General features: G+C 35.4%; 1 protein-coding gene across 4 annotated transcripts in view; it reads left to right on the top strand.

Moving 5' to 3' along the window:
* REV3L (REV3 like, DNA directed polymerase zeta catalytic subunit) overlaps positions 1-22,938 on the top strand; it is a 186,191-nt gene that overhangs the window by 86,054 nt on the left and 77,199 nt on the right. For all 4 annotated transcript variants that reach the window (XM_029223582.1, XM_029223584.1, XM_029223581.1 and 1 more), the window contains 4 exons: positions 2,069-2,188; positions 4,900-5,137; positions 17,308-17,450; positions 18,078-22,245. In XM_029223582.1, the coding sequence (XP_029079415.1) occupies positions 2,069-2,188; positions 4,900-5,137; positions 17,308-17,450; positions 18,078-22,245 (4,669 nt within the window). The remainder of the gene's footprint in view (positions 1-2,068; positions 2,189-4,899; positions 5,138-17,307; positions 17,451-18,077; positions 22,246-22,938) is intronic.

Raw genomic sequence — 22,938 nt, 5'->3', positions numbered from 1 at the left:
TTGTCAGAAGTCTGGAAGGGCTGTGCCTCCTGCTTTGTTCTTTTTCCTCAGGATTGTTTTGGCAATTCTGGGTCTCTTATGATTCCATATAAATTTTAGGAATATTTATTCTAGTTCTGTGAAAAATGTCATGGGTATTTTGATGGGTATTGCCTTAAATCTGTATATTGCTTTGGGTAGCATAGCCATTTTAACAATATTAATTTTTCCAATCCAGGAGCATGGGATATCTTTCCATTTCTTTGAGTCATCTTCAGTTTCCTCTGTTAATGTTTTGTATCAATAGCTCTCAGCATATAAATCTTTCACCTCCTTGGTGAGGTTTATTCCTAAGTATTTTAATTTTTTTTGATGTGATTTTAAAAGGGATTGTTTGTTTACATTCCCTTTCCGGTATTTCATTGTTAGTGTAAAGAAATGCAACTAATTTCTGTATGTTAATCTTGTATCCTGCTACCTTGTATTCATTTATCAGTTCTAGTTTTTATGTGGAGTCTTTAGGGTTTTCTATATATACTATCATGTCATCTGCATATAATGACAATTTTACCTCTTCCCTACCAATTTGAATACCTTTTATTTCTTTTTCTTGTATGATTCCTGTTGCTAGGGCTTCCAATACTATGTTGAATAGAAATGTTGAGAGTGGGCATCCTTGTCTTGTTCCAGAGTTTAGCAGGAAGGCTTTCAACTTTTCATCATTGAGTATTATATTGGCTGTGGGTTTGTCATAAATACCTTTTGTTATGTTGAGGTATGTTCCCTCTATACCCACTTTTGTAAGAATTTTTATCATGAATGGATGTTGAATTTTATCAGATACTTTTTCTGCATCTATTGAGATGATTATGTGGTTTTTGTCTTTTCGTTTGTTGATGTGGTGTATCACATTGATTGATTTGCATATGTCGAACCATCCTTTTGACCTTGGGATGAATCCAACTTGGTCATGGTGTATGATCTTTTTTACGTGTTGTTGGATGCAGTTTGCTAATATTTTATTGAGAATTTTTGCATCTATATTCATCAAAGATATTGGCCTGTAATTTTCTTTTTTGGGTAGTGTCTTTGTCTAGTTTTGGTATCAGGGTAATGGTGGCTTCATAGAATGTTTTTGGGAGTATTCCTTTCTCTTCAATCTTTTGGAAGAGTTTGAGAAGGATTGGTATAAGTTCTTCTTTGTGCTTTTGGTAGAATTCACCTGTGAATTCTGGTTCTGGACTTTTGTTTGCAGGGAGTTTTTTTATTACAGATTCTGTTTCACTTCTAGTGATCAGATGATCTGTTCAAGTTATCTGTTTCTTGTTTCAGTTTTGGAGGGCTGTATGTTTCTAGAAGGTTGTCCATTTCTTCTAGGTTGTGTAATTGTTCATAGTGTTGTCTTATGTTTTTTTGTATTTCTGCAGTATCAGTTGTGATTTCTCCTCTTTGATTTCTTATTTTGTTTATTTGGGTCTTCTCTCTTTTTTCTTGCTAAGCCTGGCCAGAGGTTTGTCAATTTTGTTTATGCTTTCAAAGAATCAGCTCTTGGTTTTATTGATTTTTTTCTATTTTTTTAAATCTCTGTTTTATTTATTTCCTCTCTGATCTTTACTATCTCCTTCCTTCTGCTGACTTTAGGTTTTGTTTGTTCTTCTTTTTCTAATTCTTCTAGGTGATGTGTTAGATTGTTTATTTGAGCTTTTTCTTAAAGAAGTCCTGTATCACTGTGAACTTCCCTCGAAGAACTCGTTTTACAAATTTTAATGTACATTGATTTTTATCAGAGTAATATAACTGTTTGTACATACTAGGTAGGATTTAGAGGCTAAAGAGATTGTAAATATTTAGTGATTCACAGTTTCAGGGTTTTTTGTTTTTGTTTTTTTAATTACTCTGTATGACTAGTTAGATATTCCTATGGCTTTCATTAAGTTTTATTATGGTTTTATTTAGCATATGTCAGCAACACTTCAAAATTTTAAATAGGTTTACATTGTAATGTTTCCTAATTTACACAAATTCTAAACAGTAAATTTCAGATTTAGGTCATTTACTTTAATGTTTTTGTACTCTTTGTCCTCTTAAGGTCATATTAGACACAAAGTGGAGGAAGCTCTTATTAATGAAGAAGCAATTTTGAACCTCATGGAAAACAGTCAGACTTTTCAGCCTTTGACCCAAAGACTGAGTGAGTCACCAGCTTTCTGTAAGTAACAATTGTGCCATAAATTTTCAGTGTCTTATATCAACAAAAGTGCGTATGTCAGGCGGTATTTTTTTCTTTGATTTGAAGAGGTTAATATTGCATGTTTGATAAATTCTTAGTATAAAAATGAAATCTTGCATTACGAGATGTAGTAGCTTCTTTTTTGTTTTCTACACAGCTTTTTCTGAAAAATAGTTGTGTAAGAAAATCTTTTTTTTTTTTTTAAACTTTGTTTGGAAGAGAACCATATTGTTTTAAGGGGAAATATGCTTAATTTGAATTAAAATTCTCCAAAGTTAAGAACATTAATAAAATAACATAATTGATTCTTTCTTGGTAAGTATCAGGAATTTCCCTGGACAATTCCTTTCGAGCTGTTAATTTTTGACTAGCATGTAGAACATGACAGTTATTTCTGAGTATCTTTGCATCTCCATAAATTCATTTTCATTAATATGGTAAACCATTTGCTAGATTTCATTTCAATAATTTAGTCTAAATTACTGACATTTTTCAGAAATTCATTTAAATTTTCTTTGCAAAAAGTGAGATATCATTGAACTTCATGCCTCTTGCTTTGCTTGGTATAGTGATTTTATGTTTCTTGCTCACTTTCTGTTTTTCCATTCTTACTGTATCAAATGAGGTATAGCATCAAATGTTATCCTACCTCTCTACGGTGTCTTCTCTCTGTTATTTACATTTTCATTTGAGTGGAAGATTAATTGAATGACTAGGGACAGTACCAAAATTATTGTACATAGTCATATTTCAAGAACATTTTCTATGGAGGTAGGTAGCTTTTTTCTTTTTTAAATGAATGACATGAAATATGTAGAAAGAAATGATCCAAAGACCACATTTAAAAATTAATTTGAAGTTTATAATCTAAAATGCTTTATTTCTCTGAGTAAATAGATATATATATACCTAAATTATATTTTAGTTATAAAAAAAAAGAAATTGAAAAAGAGAGACATATCCTTATTTCATTATATTAGGCAAATATAATGTATCACCAGTTGATATAATTCCACCTTGCATAAGGTTACAAAAAATGTAATCTCAGTGTTAGAGATCTGAGAGTCAAATATCTATAAATCATTTGCCAATGTTAACCATTTTTAAAGTATGAGGCAGGAAAAATTAACTGCAATTCTAGATTTAAGAAATGGATTTTTGCCATAATGGCTCTTATAAGCAAATATCTTCAATTTTGCCTTACAGTTGGTAGCATGATTGAACCAGTAGCATGATTGAACCAGTTTGTTTAATGTCAACAAAGAAAACCTGAAACTTAATAGTTTAGTAAATGGGGAATATACTATCTCATTTTACAGAGAAAAAGGTTGTGTACTAGATTAGAACAAACCTCCATCTTTATGATCTTTTTTTAAAAAATAATAGCTTTTATTGGGAAATAATTCACATATTGTAAAACTCACCTTCTAACATGTACAGTTCAGTGGTTTTTAGCATTTCAGGTATTTATGCAACCATTTCCACTATCTAATTCCAGGACTTTTTTTTTTTTCCAGGACATTTTTATCACCCTAAAAAGAAATGCAATACCCATTTGTAGTCACTTCCCATTTTTCATTCCTCTCAGCCTCTGGCAACCTCTAATCTATTTTCTCTTTTGCTGGATTTACCTATTTTTGGCATTTCATATAAACAGAATTATATAACCTTTTGTTTCTGTATTCTTTCACTTAGCATAATGTTTTCAAGATTCATTCATGTTGAGGTATATGTCAGTATTGCATTCCTTTTTACTATTGAATAATGTTGCATCATATGGATATATACCATATTTCATTTTTCCACCTTTCAGTTGATGGATATTTGGGTTGTTTCCACTTTTTTGGCCATTGGGGTAATGATGCTATGATTATTCATGTATAGGTTTTCGTGTGGACATATGTTTTCACTTCTCTTGGATACATACCTAGGAATGGAATTACTGGGTCCTCTGGTAACTCTGTTTAGCATTTTGAGGAACTGCCAAACTTTTTTTCCCCAAAGCAACTGCACCATTGTACAATTCAACCAGCAGTTTATGAGGGCTCCAATTTCTTCACATCCTTGTCAACACTTGTTATTATCTGTTTTTGATTTTAGCAACCCTAGTGCACATGATGGTGATATTTCAGTGGTGGTCTTCAAGGTTTTTAAGTAATGTTATTAATCACTTTTAAAGCTCTCTCATGTTTTGCAACTACAGGTTTTGTTTGACTGTCCTGTGAGCTAAATACAGCTTAAGAGAGGGATAAGGTGTTCACATTATCATTTTTAAGGCACTTCCTTAGCATTAATTCATATATTTATTATATATTTTATATTTAGTTTGATCACTTGTGATTATATTTGGTTTAGTGCTCCTCAACCTTGCTTGTGCAGTAAGAGATTGAGCAACTTGTTAACATGCAAATTCCTGGGCCTTACATCAGAAATTCTAATTCAGTAGGTGTGAGATGGTGTCTGGGAATTTTCTTTTTAAGGACACAAAATCATTTGTAATGCAGGTGGTCCAAAGATTACACTTTAATGGAAGAACTACATCAATACATAAATCTTTGTACCAGCTGTATCCTTTCAGCATGTGCCAGCATCTGTGGTTCTTGTTGTTGTTTTATATATAATTGATCTGAATTATTGAATTATTTGGAAAATTTAAGTTGTTTGTTGGTGATGCTTCACTTGTTTTATAGTGGACAGTAGTCCTGATGAGGCTCTGGTACATCTTCTTGCTGGTTTGGAAAATGACGGATATCAGGGGGGAAGAAATAGGATGCCATCATCATGTCGTTCGTTTGGAAACAGTAAAAATCCTCAAAATAGTGATGATGAAGAAAATGAACCACAGATTGAAAAAGAAGAAATGGAGCTTAGTTTAGTAATGTCTCAGAGATGGGACAGCAATATTGAAGAACATTGTGCCAAAAAGAGGTAACTTTTTAGTTATTTCAGTTGCTTTACCTTTGGTCATTATCATTGTTCTTTAATCAGAAATTATTTCTTACTATTATTCATAATAAAAAATACCTAATAAACTAAATTGACTTCTTTGAAATCTCTTTTAAATAGTGTGTAAACTTTATATTCCAAGCAAAATAAAATTTTGGTACATTTAAAAAGATTAAACCTAACTTTATTTTTTTCTATTATTAACAAGATATAATTGATATACACCACTGTATGAATTTTCGATGTACAGCATAATGGTTTGATTTGCATATATTATGAATTAATTACCACAACAGGTTTAGTTAACATCCATCATCTCATATAATTACAATAAAAAGAAATGGGGGAAACTTTTTGTCTCCTTGTAATGAGAACTTTCATATATATCATACATACAGCATATATATACATACGTACATATGTATCATGCAGCAGTGGTAACTATAGTCACCGTGTTGTACATTATATCCCTAGTACTTATTTGTCTTATAACAAAGTTTGTGTCTTTTGATTACCTTGCTCCAATTTGTGCGCTCCTCATAAACTTAACTTAGAAATCATCTGTCTATATATACAATAGTAATATGTGGGTCATAAATGGGGCAAAATAGAAGTGCCTCCTTATCTCAGAACTTGAGGAAAAAAGAATGCCCTTTGAGAGTTAAACTCTTATGGGTTGGAGCAACAAATATAGAGTCAGCTTGAAGACAAGGAATGGCTTCTAGGTCTGATTAGATCGAAGGAGTTAAATATTAATGAATGAATGAATGTCAGAAGCAGTAACTGATATTCTGTTCCATTTCTCAAAGAAAATGAGTAAGATGGCAGTGTGGTTTTCTTTTTTTCTTTCCTTTTTACATTTTAACCTTTTTTTTAAGTATAATTTACAATGTTGTGTTAGTTTCAGATGTATAGCAGAGTGATTCAGTTTTTTATATATATATTCTTTTCCAGATTCTTTTCCATTATAGATTATTATAAGATAGTGAATATAGTTCCCTGTGCTATACAGTAGGCTCTTATTATTTATCTGTTTTACATAAAGTAGTACGTATATGTTAATCCCAAATTCCTAATCTCCCCTCCCCCCCACTGTCCCCTTTGGTAACCATAAGTTTGTTTTCTATGTCTGTGAGTCTTTCTGTTTTGTAAATAAATTCATTTGTATCATATTTTTAAAATTTATTTATTTATTTCGGCTGTGCTGGGTCTTAGTTGCGGCACGCAGGATCTTCGTTGTGGCATGCAGGATCTTTAGTTGCAGCATATGGGGTCTTAGTTATGGCATGCAGACTTCTTAGTTATGGCATGTGGGATCTAGCTCCCTGACCAGGGATCAAACCTGGGCCCCCTGCATTTGGAGTGTGGCGTCTTACCCACTGGACCACCAGGGAGGTCCCCATTTGTATCATATTTTAGATTCCACATATAAGTGATATTATATGATATTTGTCTTTCTCTGTCTGACTTAGTCCATCCATGCTGCTGCAGATGGCATTATTTCATTCTTTTTTATGGCTGAGTAATATTCATATATATGTATACACGTGTGTGTGTGTGTGTATATATATATATATATTTATCCCACATCTTCTTCCCCCATTCATCTGTCGATTGACACTTAGGTGGCTTCCATGTCTTGGCTATTCTGAATAGTGCTGCTGTGAACATTGGGGTGCATGTATCTTTTTGAACTAGAGTTTTCTCCAGATATATGTCCAGGAGTGGGATTGCAGAATCATATGGTAGCTCTATTTTTAGTATTTTAAACCACCTCCATACTGTTCTCCATAGTGGCTGCACCAATCTACATTCCCACCAACAGTGTAGGAGGGTTCCTTTTTCTCCACACCCTCTGCAGCATTTATTATTTGTAGACTTTTTAATGATGGAAGTTCTGACTGCTGTGAAGTGATACCTTATTGTAGTTTCGATTTGGATTTCTCCAACAATTAGTGATATTTAGCATCTTTTCCTGTGCCTGTTGGCCATCTGTATGTCTTCTTTGGAGAAATGTCTGTTTAGGTCTTCTGCTGATTGTTTGATTGGATTGTTTGGTTTTTAAAATTTCTTTTAAAATGTTTATTCCTTTTATTTTAAATTTATTTATTTATGGCTGCGTTGGGTCCTCGTTGCTGCGTGTGGGCTTTCTCTAGTTGCGGTGAGTGAGGGCTACTGTTTGTTGTGTTGCGTAGGCTTCTCATTGTGGTGGCTTTTCTTGTTGCAGAGCACGGGCTCTAGACGCACAGGCTTCAGTAGTTGTGGCTTGTGGGCTCTAGAATGCAGGCTCAGTAGTTGTGGCATGGGCTTAGTTGCTCCATGGCACATGGGATATTCCTGGACCAGGGCTCGAACCTGTGTCCCCTGCATTGGCCGGCAGATGCTTAACCCACTGCACCACCAGGGAAGCCCTGTTGTTTTTTTTTATATTAAGCTGCATGAGCTGTTTGTATATTTTGGAAATTAAGCCCTTGTTGGTCGCATCATTTGCAGATATTTTCTCCCATTCCGTAGGTTGTCTTTTCATTTTGTTTGTGGTTTCCTTTGCTGTGCAAAAGCTTTTAAGTTTAGTTAGGTCCCATTTGTTTATTTTTGTTTTTATTTCTATTACTCTAGGAGATGGATCCAAAAAAATTTTGCTGCAATTTATGTCAAAGACTGTGCTGTGTTTTCCTCTAGGAGTTTTATAGTATTCAGTCTCACATTCAGGTCTTTGATCCATTTTGAGTTTATTTTTGTAAATGGTGTAGAGAATGTTCTAATTTCATTCTTTTGCATGTAGCTGTCCAGTTTTCCCAGCACCACTTGTTGAAGAGACTGCCTTTTTCTCTGTTGTATATTCTTTTTTTTTTTTTTTTTTGGTGGTACGCGGGCCTCTCACTGTTGTGGCCTCTCCCGTTGCGGAGCACAGGCTCCGGACGCGCAGGCTCAGCGGCCATAGCTCACGGGCCCAGCCGCTCCGCGGCATGTGGGTTCTTCCCAGACCGGGGCACGAACCCGTGTCCCTTGCATCGGCCGGCGGACTCTCAACCACTGCGCCACCAGGGAAGTCCTCTGTTGTATATTCTTGCCTCCTGTGTTGTAGATTAATTGACCTTAAGTGCATGAGTGTATTTCTGGACTTTCTGTCCAGTACCATTGATCTGTGTGTGTGTTTTTGTGCCAGTACCATACTGTTTTTATTACTGTAGTTTTGTAGTATACTCTGAAGTAAGGGAGCCTGATTCCTCCAGCTCTGTTCTTCCTTCTCAAGATTGTTTGGCTATTTGGGGTCCTTTGTGTTTCCGTACAAATTTTAAAGTTTTTTGTTCCAGTTCTGTGAAAAATGTTATTGGTAATTTGGTAGGGATTGTATTGAATCTGTAGATTGTTTTGGGTAGTATGGTTATTTTTAACAACATTGATTCTGTCAATCCAAGAACACAGTGTATTTTTCCAGCTGTTTGTGTCATCTTCAGTTTCTTTCATCAGCATCATATTTTTTGGAGTACAGGTCTTTTGCCTCCTTAGGTAGGTTTATTCCTAGGTATTTTATTCTTTTTGCTGTGCTGGTAAATGGGGTTGTTTCTTTAATTTCTCTTTCTGATCTTTTTTGTAAAATATATACATTTATTTATTTAATTTATTTATTTTTGGGTCTTTGTTGCTGTGAGTGGGCTTTCTCTAGTTGTGGCAAGCGGGGGCTACTCTTTGTTGCAGTGCGCAGACTTCTCATCACGGTGGCTTCTCTTGTTGTGCAGCGCAGACTGTAGGCATGCGGGCTTCAGTAGTTGTGGCTCACGGGCTCCAGAGCACAAGCTCAGTAGTTGTGGTGCATGGGCTTAGTTGCTCTGCAGCATGTGGCATCTTCCCAGACCAGGGATCAAACCCGTGTCCCTTGCATTGTCAGGTGGATTCTTAACCACTGTGCCCCCAGGCAAGTCCTCTCTATCTGATCTTTCATTGTAAGCGTATAGAAATGCAACAGATTTCTGGTATTAATTTTGTATCCTGCAACTTTACCAAATTCATTGTTGAGCTCTAGTAGTTTTTTGGTGGCGTCTTTTGGATTTTCTATGTATAGCACCGTGTCATCTGCAAACAGTGACAGTTTTACTTCTTTTCCAATTTGAATCCCTTTTTTTCTTTTTCGTCTCTGATTGCTGTGCTGGGACTTCCAAAACTATGTTGAATAAAAGTGGCAAGAGTGAGTATCCTTGTCTTGTTCCTGATCTTAGAGGAAATGCTTTCAGCTTTTAACCATTTAGTATGATGTTAGGTATGGATTTGTTATATATGGCCTTTATTTTGTTGAGGTGTGTTCTGTCTATGCCAACTTTCTGGAGAGTTTTTATCATAAATGGATGTTGAATTTTATCAGAAGCTTTTTCTGCATCTGTTGAGATGATCATATTTTTTGATCATGATCATGATTTTTATTCTTCAGTTGGTTAATGTGGTGTATTACATCGATTGATTTGCATATATTGAAAAATCCTTGCATCCCTGGGGTAAATCCCACTTGATCATGGTGTATGATATTTAATGTATTGTTGGAGTCAGCTTGCAAGTATTTTATTGAGGATTTTTGCACATATGTTCATCAGTAATATTGGCCTGTAATTTTCTTTTTATGTGATATCTTTGTTTGGTTTTTGTATCAGGGTGATGGTGGTCTCATAGAACGAGTGTGAAAGCATTCCTTCCTCTGCAGTTTTTTGGAGTAGTTTCAGAAGTGTGGGTGTTCACTCTTCTCTAAATATTAGGTAGAATTCACCAGTGAAGCCGTCTGGTCCTGGACTTTTGTTTCTTGAGAGTTTTTAAATTACTGACTCAATTTCAATACTGGTAATTGGTCTGCTCATATTTTCTATTTCCATTTCTTTTTTTAAAAAAATATTTATTTATTTATTTAGCTGTGTCAGGTCTTAGTTGCGGTATGTGGGATCTAGTCCATGACCAGGGATTGAACCTGGGCCCCCTGTGTTGGGAGTGTGGAGTCCCAGCCACTGGACCACGAGGGAAGTCTTTCCATTTCTTTTAAGTTGTCCATTTTATTGTCGAGTAGTTTCTTGTAGTAGTCTCCTATGATCCTTTTTATTTCTGTGGTGTCAGTTGTATCTTCTCCTTTTTCATTTCTGATTTTATTGATTTGGGCCCTCTCCCTTTTTCTCTTGATGAATCTGGCTGAAGGTTTATCGATTTTGTTTATCTTTTCAAAGAACCAGCTTCTTAGTTTCATTGATCTTTTCTATTGTGTTTTTAGTCTCTATTTCCTTTATTTCTGCTCTGATCCTTATGATTTCTTTCCCTCTACTAACTTTGTGTTTTGTTTGTTCTTCTTTCTCTACTTAATTTAGGTGTAAGATTAGGTTATTTGAGATTTTTCTTGTTTCCTGGGGTAAGCTTGTATGGTTATTGTTATAAACTTCTATCTTAGAACTGCTTTTGCTGCATCCCATAAGTTTTGGATCGTAGTATTTGCATTTGACTTTAGATATTTTTAGATTTCCTCTTTGACTTATTCACTGATTCATTAGTTGTTTAGTAGCATATTTTTTAGCCTCTGTATGTTTGTGGTTTTTGCAGTTTTTTTCTTGTAGTTGATTTCTAGCCTTATAGTGTTGTGGTTGGGAAAGATGCTGGATATGATTTCAGTTTTCTCAGATTTACCAAGGCTTGCTTTGTGGTCCATTATGTGATATATCCTTGAAAATGTTCTATGTGCACTTGAGAAGAATGTGTATTCTGTTGCTTTTGGATGGAGTGCCCTATATATATCAGTTAAGTGCATCTGGTCTAGTATGTCATTTAAGGCCTGTGTTTCCTTACTGGTTTTCTGTCTGGATGATCTGTCCATTGATGAAAGTGAGGTGTTAAAGTCCCCCACTATTATTCTGTTCCTGTCAATTTCTCCTTTTATGCCTGTTAACATTTGCTTTATATTTTGAGGTGCTCCTATGTTGGGTGCATATATATTTGTAATTGTTGTATCTTCTTGGATTGATCCTTTGATCATTATGTAGTGTCCTTCTTTGTCTCTTATAACATCTTTATTTTAAAGTCTATTTTGTCTGATGTAAGTATTGCGACTCTGGCTTTCCTTTGATTTCCATTTGTGTGGAATACCTCTTTCCATACCTTCACTTTCAGTCTGTATGTGTCTCTGGATCTGAAATGAGTCTCTTGTAGGCATCATATATACAGGTCCTGTTTTTGTATCCATTCAGCCAGTCTGTGTCTTTTGGTTAGAGCATTTAGTCTGCTTTCATTTAAGGTATTCACTGATATATATGTTCTTATTGCCATTTTGTTAATTGTTTTGGATTTGTTTTTGTAGGTCTTTTTTTCCCCTTTCTTTTGTTCTCTTGTGATTTAATGACTGTCTTTAGTGTTACATTTGGATTCCTTTCTCTTTTTTGTGTGTATATTATAGTTTTTTTGTTTTGTGGTTACCATGAGATTTTTGTATAGCAGTCTGTATACATACATGCTTATTTTGAGTTGCTGATCTCTTAATTTCAAATGCGTTTTAGATACACTCTGTATTTGTACTCTCCTCCTGTCATGATTACTATTTTTGATATTATATTTTACATGTAATTGTTTTATGTATACCTTAACTGCTTATTGTGGATACAACTGATTTTACTACTTTTGTCTTTTAACCTCCCTACTAGCTTTGTGTGTGGATGATTTCCTACCTTTGTTGTATGTTTGCTTTTTACCAGTGAGCTTTTCCATTTTGTCATTTTCTTTTTTCCAGTTGTAGCCTTTTCTGCCTAGAGAAGTTCCTTTAGCATTTGTTGTAAAGTTGGTTTGGTGGTGCTGAATTCTTCTGGCTTTTGCTTGTCTATAAAGCTTTTGATTTCTCCGTCAAATCAAAGAACTTTGCTGGATAGAGTATTCTTGGGTGTAGGTTTTTCTCTTTCATCACTTTTAAGTATATTGTGCCACTTCCTTCTGGCCTGCAGTTTCTGCTGAAAAATCAGCTGATAGCCTTATGGGAGTACCCTTGTATGTTATTTGTTGCTTTTCCCTTGTTGTTTTTAATATTTTATCTTTAATTTTTGTCAGTTTGATTACTGTGTGTCTCAGTGTGTTCCTCCTTGGGTTAATCCTGTTCTCTTCAAATATTCTCTCATGCTCTTGCTCTCTGTCTTCTCCTTCTGGACCCCTATAATGCAAAAATTAGCACTCTTGATGTTGTCCTAGAGGTCTCTTAAACTGTCCCTATGTCTTTTTTTTTTTTCTTTTTTCTGTTCAGCAGCAGTCATTTCCAGTACTTTGTCTTCCAGTTCAGTGATCCATTTTTCTTCCTCATTTAGTCCACTGTTGATTCCTTCTTGTGTTTTTTTCTTTTCAGTTATATTCGTCGATTCTGTTTGATTGCTCTTTATATTTTCTAATTCTTTTTCAAAAACTTCTAATTTCTCATTATCTGCATCCATTCTTCTCCTGAGTTTTTTGATCATCTTTATGATCATTACTCTGAACTCTTCCTCAGGTAGACTGCCTATCTCCATGTCACTTAGTTCTTCTTCTGGGGTTTTATCTTTTTCCTTCATGTGAAACATATTCCTCTGTCTTCTCATTTTGTCTAAATTGCTATTTGTATTTTTATGTATGTGGTAGGTTAGTTACGTTTCTCAACCTTGGAGAAGTGGCCCATTGTAGGAGATGTTGTATGCATCCCAGCAGTGCACTCCCCTCTCATCACTCAAGGGCCCAGGTCCAGGTGGTCCCAGGGTAGTGTCTAGTCTGCATTTGCAGACTTGGTCTTGCTTGAAGTTTTCTTACTTCTGGTGTCTGCCTCCCGGTGTGTGAGGCTGGTCTGGAGGCTTGTACAGGCTTCCTGTTGGGAGGGGCCAGTGCCTGCCCACTGGTGGTTGGAGCTCGGTCTTGACCCGCTGGTGGGCAGGGCTGTGTTTAGCGGCTCGTCTAGAGGTGGCTGTGGGCTCAGGAAGTCATTATGCAGCCTGTCTGCTGATGGATGGGGCTATGTCCCCACCCAGTTTGTTGTTAGCCTGAGGCGTCCCAGCACTGGAACCTAAAGGCTATTGGGTGGGCCTAGGTCTTGGTGCCAAGATGTCAACCTCCAGGAGAGTTCACACAGATGAATGCTCCCCGATATGTCTGCCACCAGTGCCTGTGTCCCAGGGTGAGACACAGCTACCCCCTGCTTCCCCAGGAGACCCTCCCAGACCAGCAGGTAGGTCTGGCCCAGGCTCCTATCAAATTACTGTTTTTGCTCTTGGTCCCAGTGTGTGTGAGATTTTGTGTGCACTGTTTAAGACCGAAGTCTCTGTTTCCCCCAATCCTGCAGAGTTTCTGCAATCAAGCCCTGCTGGCCTTCAAAACCAAATGCTCTGGTGGCTCCTGTTTCCAATGCCAGACCTCTAGGCTGGGGGAGCTGACATGGGGCTCAAACCTCTCTAATATAATTATTCTCCAGTTTGTGGGTCCCCCACCCAAGCGGTATGGGACTTGATTATACTGCAAGTCTGCCCCTCATACGCAACTCACTGTGGTTCCTTCTTTATGTCTTTAGTTGTAGAAGATCTTTTCTGGTGCGTTCCTGTCTTTTTCATCAATGATTGTTCTGCAGTTAGTTATGATTTTGGTATGCTCGTGAGAGGAGGTGAGCTTAGTGTCCTTCTACTCTGCCATCTTGGCTACTCTCCTTGGCAGTGTGTTTTTCTAAATCAGTTTCTTGTGAGCTTGATTGATTTGAGTCTGCCCCTGAGCTGTATGCTCTGTGTGTGGAAAAAAATTGGGCCTCTGAGCTTAAAACACTGAGTGTGCCTCTACTTCAAACTTCTGTAGGCAGTACTAAAACTTCTAAAGTCTGTTTTTGAAAGATGAATGAGATTAACCTATATATCATATTTACACACATATGTATTACGTATATACATATATAGTATTATAAGTATATATGTAATGTAGCTCTAGTTTCTCATCATTACCTGATATAAAAAAATAAATTTTCTGATACCATCTCCTGTTATCTGAGTTTATATCAGAACCCTCTCTTCTATATTTTCACAGTATGCTCCTACAAAGAATTCCATTTTTATTCTGTGAGTAGGAAATTCCAAACCTGTGAAATATTATTTCATACTTCCTTCCTAGTTTCACATACTGAGTTCCCTTTGCTGTCACAGTGTTAAATCGGTCAAAGACTCAGCTCCTTGACCTTTGAAGACCTAATTTTACCTGAGCCAGACAGAATCAATGTTCTATTTCCTGATAGATTTGACCCTCAACAGTGTCATAAAAATTCCTTTTGCTGATATTTCCTAATCTGTTAAAAAAAGAGGGGGGGTTGAAAGGCATACAATTTCTTGTAGCTATTCTATAAATATTTTTGTCAATTTTTTTCTGTATAAACTTTATAAATCTTTTTATGAAATATCCTGTTCAGAAATTCCTCAACCACAACAACATCTTTTGGAGCATAAGCAATCCTAAATGATAATAAACAGTGGTATAAAATGGCTTTGTTCTTGTGTCTCTGGTTCTTATTTCTGGAATGACACCACTTTGCCTTCAACTTCTGGAAGTTTGTAACTTCAGTGTCATATTTAATTTGCTCTCCTTTACACCTCTATTAGTTGTTAAGCCTATCTAGTTTAAGCCTTCATTATTATTTATCTGGAATACTATGAAATCACTTTTTAACTGGTCTGCTTGCTTCTAGTTCTGCTCCCCTATAATAGGGGTGATACTTACGATTATTAAACACTTTGTGGGCACTTAGAGAAGCAGAGAATATCAAGACCCTTCATGAGTTCAAGTCGTGCTCTACTGCCTTTATATCCATTTTAAACATGGTTACTTAGAGAAATGTAATAATCATATTGAGTCTTAATTTCAGCCAGATATTTAACAAAGTCTTACATAGCATCCTTGTGGATAAGGAGTATACGTGGTAATAGTGATTGATTAGGTAGGTTCACAGAGAACTTGCATGATTTTGCATTCAAAAACCACTTAAATGCTGCTGTGTGCCAAGTTTCATGCTAGATTGAATTCAGATTGTCAGAAACATTGGAGATTGCTAATTCATTGAATGACAAAATATAGATTCGAAAATATCTTGAAACTAAAAAGATGATGCCTAATAAAGTGTAGAGTCATAGGTTTTATGTTCAATCAGTCAGCTTCACAAATATAGACTAGATAGACCTACGATTCATTCTGGGCTTAACAATTTCTGTGGGAAGGTCATAAGTTTTACTTTATTAAGAGCACAATAAATCTGTAGAGTGTTGTATGGTTGCCAAAACAGTGAATTTGATTATTGTCTACCAGCTGTACCTGGGGTAACATTTATTATTCTGACAGATTTTGGATTTTATTAGTAAAATAATTATAGTATTTATTGATGTATTTAAATCTTGCTATAATAAATAGGATTGCTTCTTCTATATTTTAGCTAAATTTGTTGACTGATATTTTTATTTGATCATGTGGCATTTCATGATGCATTTTTCTTCCATTTGTTTTTTTTTCATTGTTCTTTCATTGTTTTGTTTTGATATTGTCCATTTGATTTTTACCTTCAACCTATTATTAGCATTTCTTCTACAGTTTCTTAGATTATACCTGGTTTAGCTATTTATACTTTCATGCCCATATTAAGTAGATACACATTCAAATATGTAACATTTTAATAAAATCACCATCTCCTTGTTCCCAGTGGTGCCAACATGTTTAAAATAATAGGCCTGGTTTATCCCATGATTAATTAATGCTTGTGTGTTCATTGACTGGACCAATTCTGTGAAAACCAACCCCAGGTTAACCTTGGAAAAACAATCCTGAACATTTTATAAATGTATATTAAAGAGAGATTGAATAATAGAAGTATATTGTCTAGAAGAGGAGTCATTTAATTCTATTGATACTTGTATATTGAATATTATATTCCTCCTGAGTACCATATTTTAAGAATACTGAAAAAGGAAAGGAAAGGGCAAGAAGAGGAAGAAAACTAGAAGGATTTGTTAACACTGTCACTTTTAAAGAACAGGAGAAAGAATAGGTAATGTTTGGTCTAATTAAAAAGGAACTATGGAACAAATGATAATGCCTTCAAATATTTTAAAGGTTATCATGTGGAACATGGCATAGACCTTGCTACATATGGCTACATAGCACAAAGGCAGGAATGAAAGATTTTTGTGTAATATAGGAAGAAAATTACTAACAATTAGAGCCATTAATAACAGAAAAGATTACCCTGTGAGACAGCAAGCCCTTTATACTGAGAATATAAAAGTGGAGATTGTAGGGTCTGTTAAAAATAAGATTTTTGCATTGCATAGAAAGCTAGACTAGATGACCTCTATTAACTCTTTCATCTCTTAAGAGTGATTTTAGGACAAATTGTGATTTGGGGAAGGCTTAATGGAAAAACTGTTCCATGTATAATAAAGCAATATTTTCAAATTTTCAAGACAAGTGAAAGAAAAAATTAGGTATGGATAGAAAGTAAGTTTACCCATCCAGATAGAAGGGAAAGTATCAAGCTAGGATCTAGTGAAAAATTTAAATCAATATGACATGAAACTTAAGGAGAGTATCCATCTGGGTATGACAGTCCATCTGCATTCCTCAGCAACCCTACTTTATAGCCACTGCTGGGATTGACTCAACACCTGTACTGCTTCCTATCCTGTCTCTGATCCCTTTTATTTGCTCTTTCAGCCCTGACCTGAATACCCCCTTGCCTATCTTTTTGTTTATTTTTTCCAATTAATAATGTAGTGATTGTGTATTTATAGACTTCTTAAAATATGCTAGGATGCCACCTTTTTAGAAATTACCAGGTTCTCACCCAAGCTGTTATGTGTATATCTAATGATAAGCTGAGGGGGAGAATATAAGGAAGAACATAATTAGATATGATAATCCAGGATATTGTGGAGCTATGAATACAGGAATGATGGTGTCTTCTAGCTCACGTGAAATGGATTATACAGTCTACTTACAATAACTTTTGGTAGGGCATGATACCAAAGCAAAGTAAATCTGCTTTTCTTTTTTAAGTTATTTTCAGATCCTGTTTATTCAGTTTTACTATTATAGGATCAAATTAGGCAAATTGAGTCTGACGTGCTTTTTTCTAAGGCTCATACTCACTGGTGAATCTTAATATTCTCTAGATCACTGTGCAGAAATACCCATAGAAGCTCAACAGAAGAAGATGATTCATCTTCAGAAGAAGAAATGGAATGGAGTAATAACAGTTTGCTTCTAGCCAATCTTTCTATACCTCAGTTAGATGGAACTGCAGATGAAAATAGTGGTAAGTAAAGTAGTCTACTGTATTTCATTATTTAGGGGCAGAAAATATATTTGATTTTGAAAAATATAATCACACTCTCTACATAGTTGGCTAAGTGAGGCTATGACAATACTGTTAGATTTTGTCCTGCAGGATGATTTCTTTTGAGAGAATGTAGATATATGATTTTTTCTCATTTCTAAGAGTATAGCGTTTATTAATCACTGATTTAGAGCTTTATAAACTTTAATCAGTTTATCGTCATAACATTTAAGTAGCATAGGAAACTATAAGAAATATGCTCAGCTTATTTGAAGTGATAATGCAAAGACATGTTACTTTATGGAAAATTTTGAAGGTGACAGTATTTTTCCCCTTATTCTCCCAAAAGACATGAATATTGATATCATCTATTTCTGATCAAAGAAATATGTATTTAAAATAATGACTACTAATCAAATGTAACTGACTCTTGATTTTTTAGATTATGGTATTATCCTAATGATAGGAATGACCTTTTTGTTGAGATAACTGTTTTAAACATATGAATTTAACTTCATATAATTTCTTTCATGGTGATAGTATCATGGTATGGGAAAATATTTAAAAGGGTGGAATTGAAGTAAATTCTTTTTTCCCCCATTTCAGACAATCCACTGAACAATGAAAATTCTAGAACCCACTCTTCTGTGATTGCAACAAGCAAGCTATCAGTAAAACCTTCCATCTTTCACAAAGATGCTGCTACATTAGAACCCCCATCTTCCGCTAAGATTACCTTTCAGTGTAAACACACAAGTGCCCTTTCTTCCCATGTTTTGAACAAGGAAGATTTAATTGAAGACCTTTCACAGCCAAACAACCTAGAGAAAAGTCTAGATCATTCAGTTGCTTCTTTTGCAAATGAAAGCACTTACTCTATGAAATACCCTGGGTCTTTAAGCAGTACTGTCCATTCAGAAAACTCTCATAAAGAGAGTAGTAAGAAAGATGTCCTCCCAGTATCTTCCTGTGAAAGTAGTATTTTTGATTATGAAGAAGATATTCCATCTGTTACAAGACAAGTACCAAGTAGAAAGTATACAAACATTAGAAAAATTGATAAGGATGCCCCTTTTATACATATGAACCGTCACACTAACGAAAATACATTGGGCAAAAATTCTTTCAACTTTTCTGACTTAAATCATTCAAAAAGTAAATTATCCTCTGAAGGAAATGAAAAAGGAAACAGCACAGCTCTGAATAGTTTATTCCCTTCATCACTAACTGAAAATTGTGAATTGCTATCATGCTCAGGGGAGAATAGAACTATGGTGCATTCTCTTGATAGCATTGCTGATGAAAGTGGACTAAATAAACTTAAAATTAGATATGAAGAATTTCAAGAACATAAACCAGAAAAACCAAGCCTCAGCCAGCAAGCAGCACATTATATGTTTTTTCCCAGTGTTGTTCTTTCTAATTGTCTCAGTAGGCCACAAAAACTCTCTCCTGTCACATATAAACTACATCCTAGCAATAAACAGTCCCGGTTAAAAATGAATAAAAAGAAGCTTGTAGGTCATCGAGAGAATTCTGCCGGAACTACTGAGACTGGATCCTCAAAAGATAATTGTATACAAAATAATCCTTGTGATAGTAATTCTGAGAAGGATAACGTATTGGCCAGTGATTTAATTAAGGCCAGCCGTGGAGCTTTTGAAAATAAAACATCTACAGACAGTTTTGTAGACTGTCACTTTGGAGAAGGAGCCTTAGAAACTGAGCAGTCCTTTGGATTGTATGGAAATAAATACACGCTTAGAGCCAAACGCAAGGTAAATTATGAGAATGAAGATAGTGAGTCAAGTTTTATAACACACAACTCAAAAATTAGCCTACCTCATCCCATGGAAATTGGTGAAAGTTTAGATGGAACTCTCAAATCTCGAAAACGCAGAAAAATGTCTAAAAAGCTGCCCCCTGTCATCATAAAGTATATTATCATTAATAGATTTAGAGGGAGGAAAAATATGCTTGTAAAGCTAGGAAAAATAGACTCTAAAGAAAAACAAGTAATATTAACAGAAGAAAAAATGGAACTGTATAAAAAGCTTGCACCTTTGAAGGATTTTTGGCCAAAAGTTCCTGACTCCCCTGCAACCAAATATCCTATTTATCCACTAACACCAAAGAAAAGTCACAGAAGAAAATCAAAACATAAGTCTGCTAAGAAAAAAACTGGTAAGCAACAAAGGACAAACAGTGAAAATATTAAAAGAACTTTGTCTTTCAGGAAAAAACGGTCACATGCTATTCTTTCTCCTCCCTCACCATCTTATAATGCTGAAACCGAAGACTGTGACTTAAATTATAGTGATGTTATGTCTAAACTAGGTTTTCTTTCTGAGAGAAGCACAAGTCCCATAAACTCTTCTCCACCTCGCTGCTGGTCTCCCACAGATCCAAGAGCTGAAGAAATTATGGCTGCTGCCAATAAAGAAGCAATGCTTTTTAAGGGTCCTAATGCATATAATAGCAAGACTGTTAATTCCCGTATAGGAAAAAATAGTCGAGCAAGAACGCAGGTTAAGAAATCAAAAACAAAGCTTGTTAATCCCTCTGTAGTTACTAAGAAAAGGAACAAACGAAATCAGACAAATAAACTAGTAGATGATGGAAAAAAGAAACCAAGAGCAAAACAGAAACAAAAAGTAAACGAGAAAACTACACCAAGAAAGCACATAACACTAAAAGATGAAAAACTAAAATCTCAAGCTGGTGCTGAAGTTAAGTTCGTGCTGAAACATCAGAATGTGTCTGAGACCTCAAATAGTTCTGGAGGCTCTCAACTACTTTTTAATCAGAAAGATGTGTCACTAATGGGCTCTGCTATAGATCATCCCCTTTCTGCTCCCCTCCCCACTGGAATTCATGCACAACAGAATTTATCTGGCTGCTTTTCTTCTTTCCTAGAAAGCAAGAAGCCTGTAGATTTGCAAGCATTCCCCAGTCCACAAGATGATTTGCATTCATCAGTTGTTTGTAGTTCTTTGGGACCTGGAATCTCAAAAATTAATGTTCAGCGGTCTCATAATCAAAATGCTATGTTTACTCTAAAAGAATCAACCTTGATTCAAAAAAATATATTTGACCTTTCAAACCATTTGTCTCAGGTAGCACAGAATACACAGATGTCTTCTGGTGTCATGTCTCCAAAGATAGAAGAGAATGCAAATGTACAAAAAAACTATTTGTCATCTCTTGGAAAGTTAAACGAATATCGTAATTCCGTAGAATCAAAGCCAGACCAGACATATGCCCCTAATTTTTTGCATTGCAAAGACAGTCAGCAGCAGATTGTGTGCATGGCAGAACAGTCAAAGCACAGTGAAATTTTTTCTCCAGGTAAAGCAGCTTCAGAGGAAAGTCAGATGCCTAATAATTGCTTTGTAACTTCCTTGAGAAGCCCAATCAAACAAATAACATGGGAGCAAAAACAAAGGGGATTTATTTTAGATATGTCAAATTTTAAACCTGAAAGGGTAAAGCAAAGGTCATTGTCAGAAGCAATTTCACAAACCAAAGCACTTTCTCAGTGTAGAAATCGAAATGTGTCAACACCTTCAACGTTTGGTGAAGGACAGTCTGGACTGGCAGTTCTAAAAGAATTGTTACAGAAAAGACAGCAGAAAGCACAGAATGCAAATAGTATGCAAGACCCATTATCTAATAAACAGCAACCAAACAAAAATATCTCTCATTCCCTTGAGCATAACAAATCAATTAAACGAACACGATCAGTAACATCTCCAAGAAAACCTCGAACTCCCAGAAGTACAAAGCCTAAAGAAAAAATTCCCAAACTTCTTAAAGTAGACTCTCTGAATTTACCAACCTCTGGCCAGTTGGATAACTCCCTATCGGATGATAGTCCCATCTTTTTTTCAGATCCAGGATTTGAAAGTTGTTATTCACTTGAAGATAGCTTGTCTCCTGAACATAATTATAATTTTGATATTAATACAATAGGTCAAACTGGATTTTGTAGCTTTTATTCTGGAAGTCAGTTTGTCCCAGCTGATCAGAATTTGCCTCAAAAGTTCCTGAGTGATGCAGTTCAGGATCTTTTCCCAGGACAAACTGTAGAAAAAACTGAATTTTTAAGTCATGATAACCAGAAGTGTGATGAAGACAAACATCATGCCTCAGACTCAACCTCATGGATTAGATCTGGTACTCTAAGTCCTGAATTATTTGAGAAATCATCCATAGATAGCAATGAGAATCATCGCCACAATCAGTGGAAAAATACCTTTCATCCTCTAACAACTCGGCCTAATTCAATAATGGAGCCTTTCTGTGTCCAGCAGTCAGAGGATTGTCTAAATGAAAAATCTAGATTGAATAGGAGTTCAGTAAGCAAAGAAGTGTTTCTTAGCCTCTCACAGCCAGGCAATTCAGACTGGATTCAAAGTCATACCAGAAAAGAAATGGGACAGTCTCTTGATGCAGTCAATACCTCTTTTACTACAATACTATCTTCCCCTGATGGTGAACTTGTAGATGCAGCCTCTGAAGATTTGGAATTGTATGTTTCAAGAAACAATGATATGTTGACACCAACTCCTGATAGTTCACCAAGGTCTACCAGCTCTCCCTCACAATCTAAAAATGGCAGTTTCACCCCTCGAACTGCTCACATTCTGAAACCACTTATGTCCCCACCAAGCAGGGAAGAAATTATGGCAACTTTGTTGGATCATGACCTTTCAGAAACTATTTACCAGGAACCATTTTGCAGTAATCCTTCTGATGTACCAGAAAAGCCCAGGTAATCAGAATTATTTTTTCCCCTTGGGTTGCTCTGAATAATTATAATGTATGTAACAACATTTGGTACCTGACTACTACTTTTTTGGCTGTGATATTGTATTTGTAAGTATATCATTGTGAAAACAATTTATAATTATGGACATATTAAGAAAATTCACTAACTAGCTGGACAGTTGCACCTAGAGAAATTTATTTAAGTTGATCAGTGTTGGTCTTGGATCTACTATTATTTTGCACTGCGTCAACATTAAGGATTAGAGGCTCACTATGACATGATGCCAAATTAAGAAGGATGTCATAATACTTAATTCATAATACTTATAAAAGTATTATAATTATCATTTTAAAGATGGTATTTATTTCTAAAATGGTAAACTTTCATAATTTTAAAAGCTTCATTTTTAAAAAGTGTTTGAAAATAAGCATACATATGTTTTAAATACTCTTACGATATATCTCTAAATGAAGATTATTTTAAGTTGTTTCTATTACATACCACTCTCTTTTCATGTTGCCAACATCTTCAATCATATTGTTACTATTGTTAGTTTGTATAGTTATTAGGGGTGCAATATGGATTTTGGTTCCCCTTATCTCTTCTTTCAAGAATCTTTTCAGAGAAGTGGTAAACAGAGAGACAGATGCACACACACACACACACACACACACACACACACACACACACACACAC

The sequence above is a fragment of the Monodon monoceros genome, unplaced genomic scaffold (assembly GCF_005190385.1).
Source record: "Monodon monoceros isolate NGI ecotype Baffin Bay Population unplaced genomic scaffold, NGI_Narwhal_1 Super_Scaffold_15, whole genome shotgun sequence".
NCBI lineage: Eukaryota > Metazoa > Chordata > Mammalia > Artiodactyla > Monodontidae > Monodon > Monodon monoceros.
The sequence above is the reverse complement of the archived record's forward strand: the minus strand, read 5'-3'. Positions and strand labels throughout refer to the sequence as shown.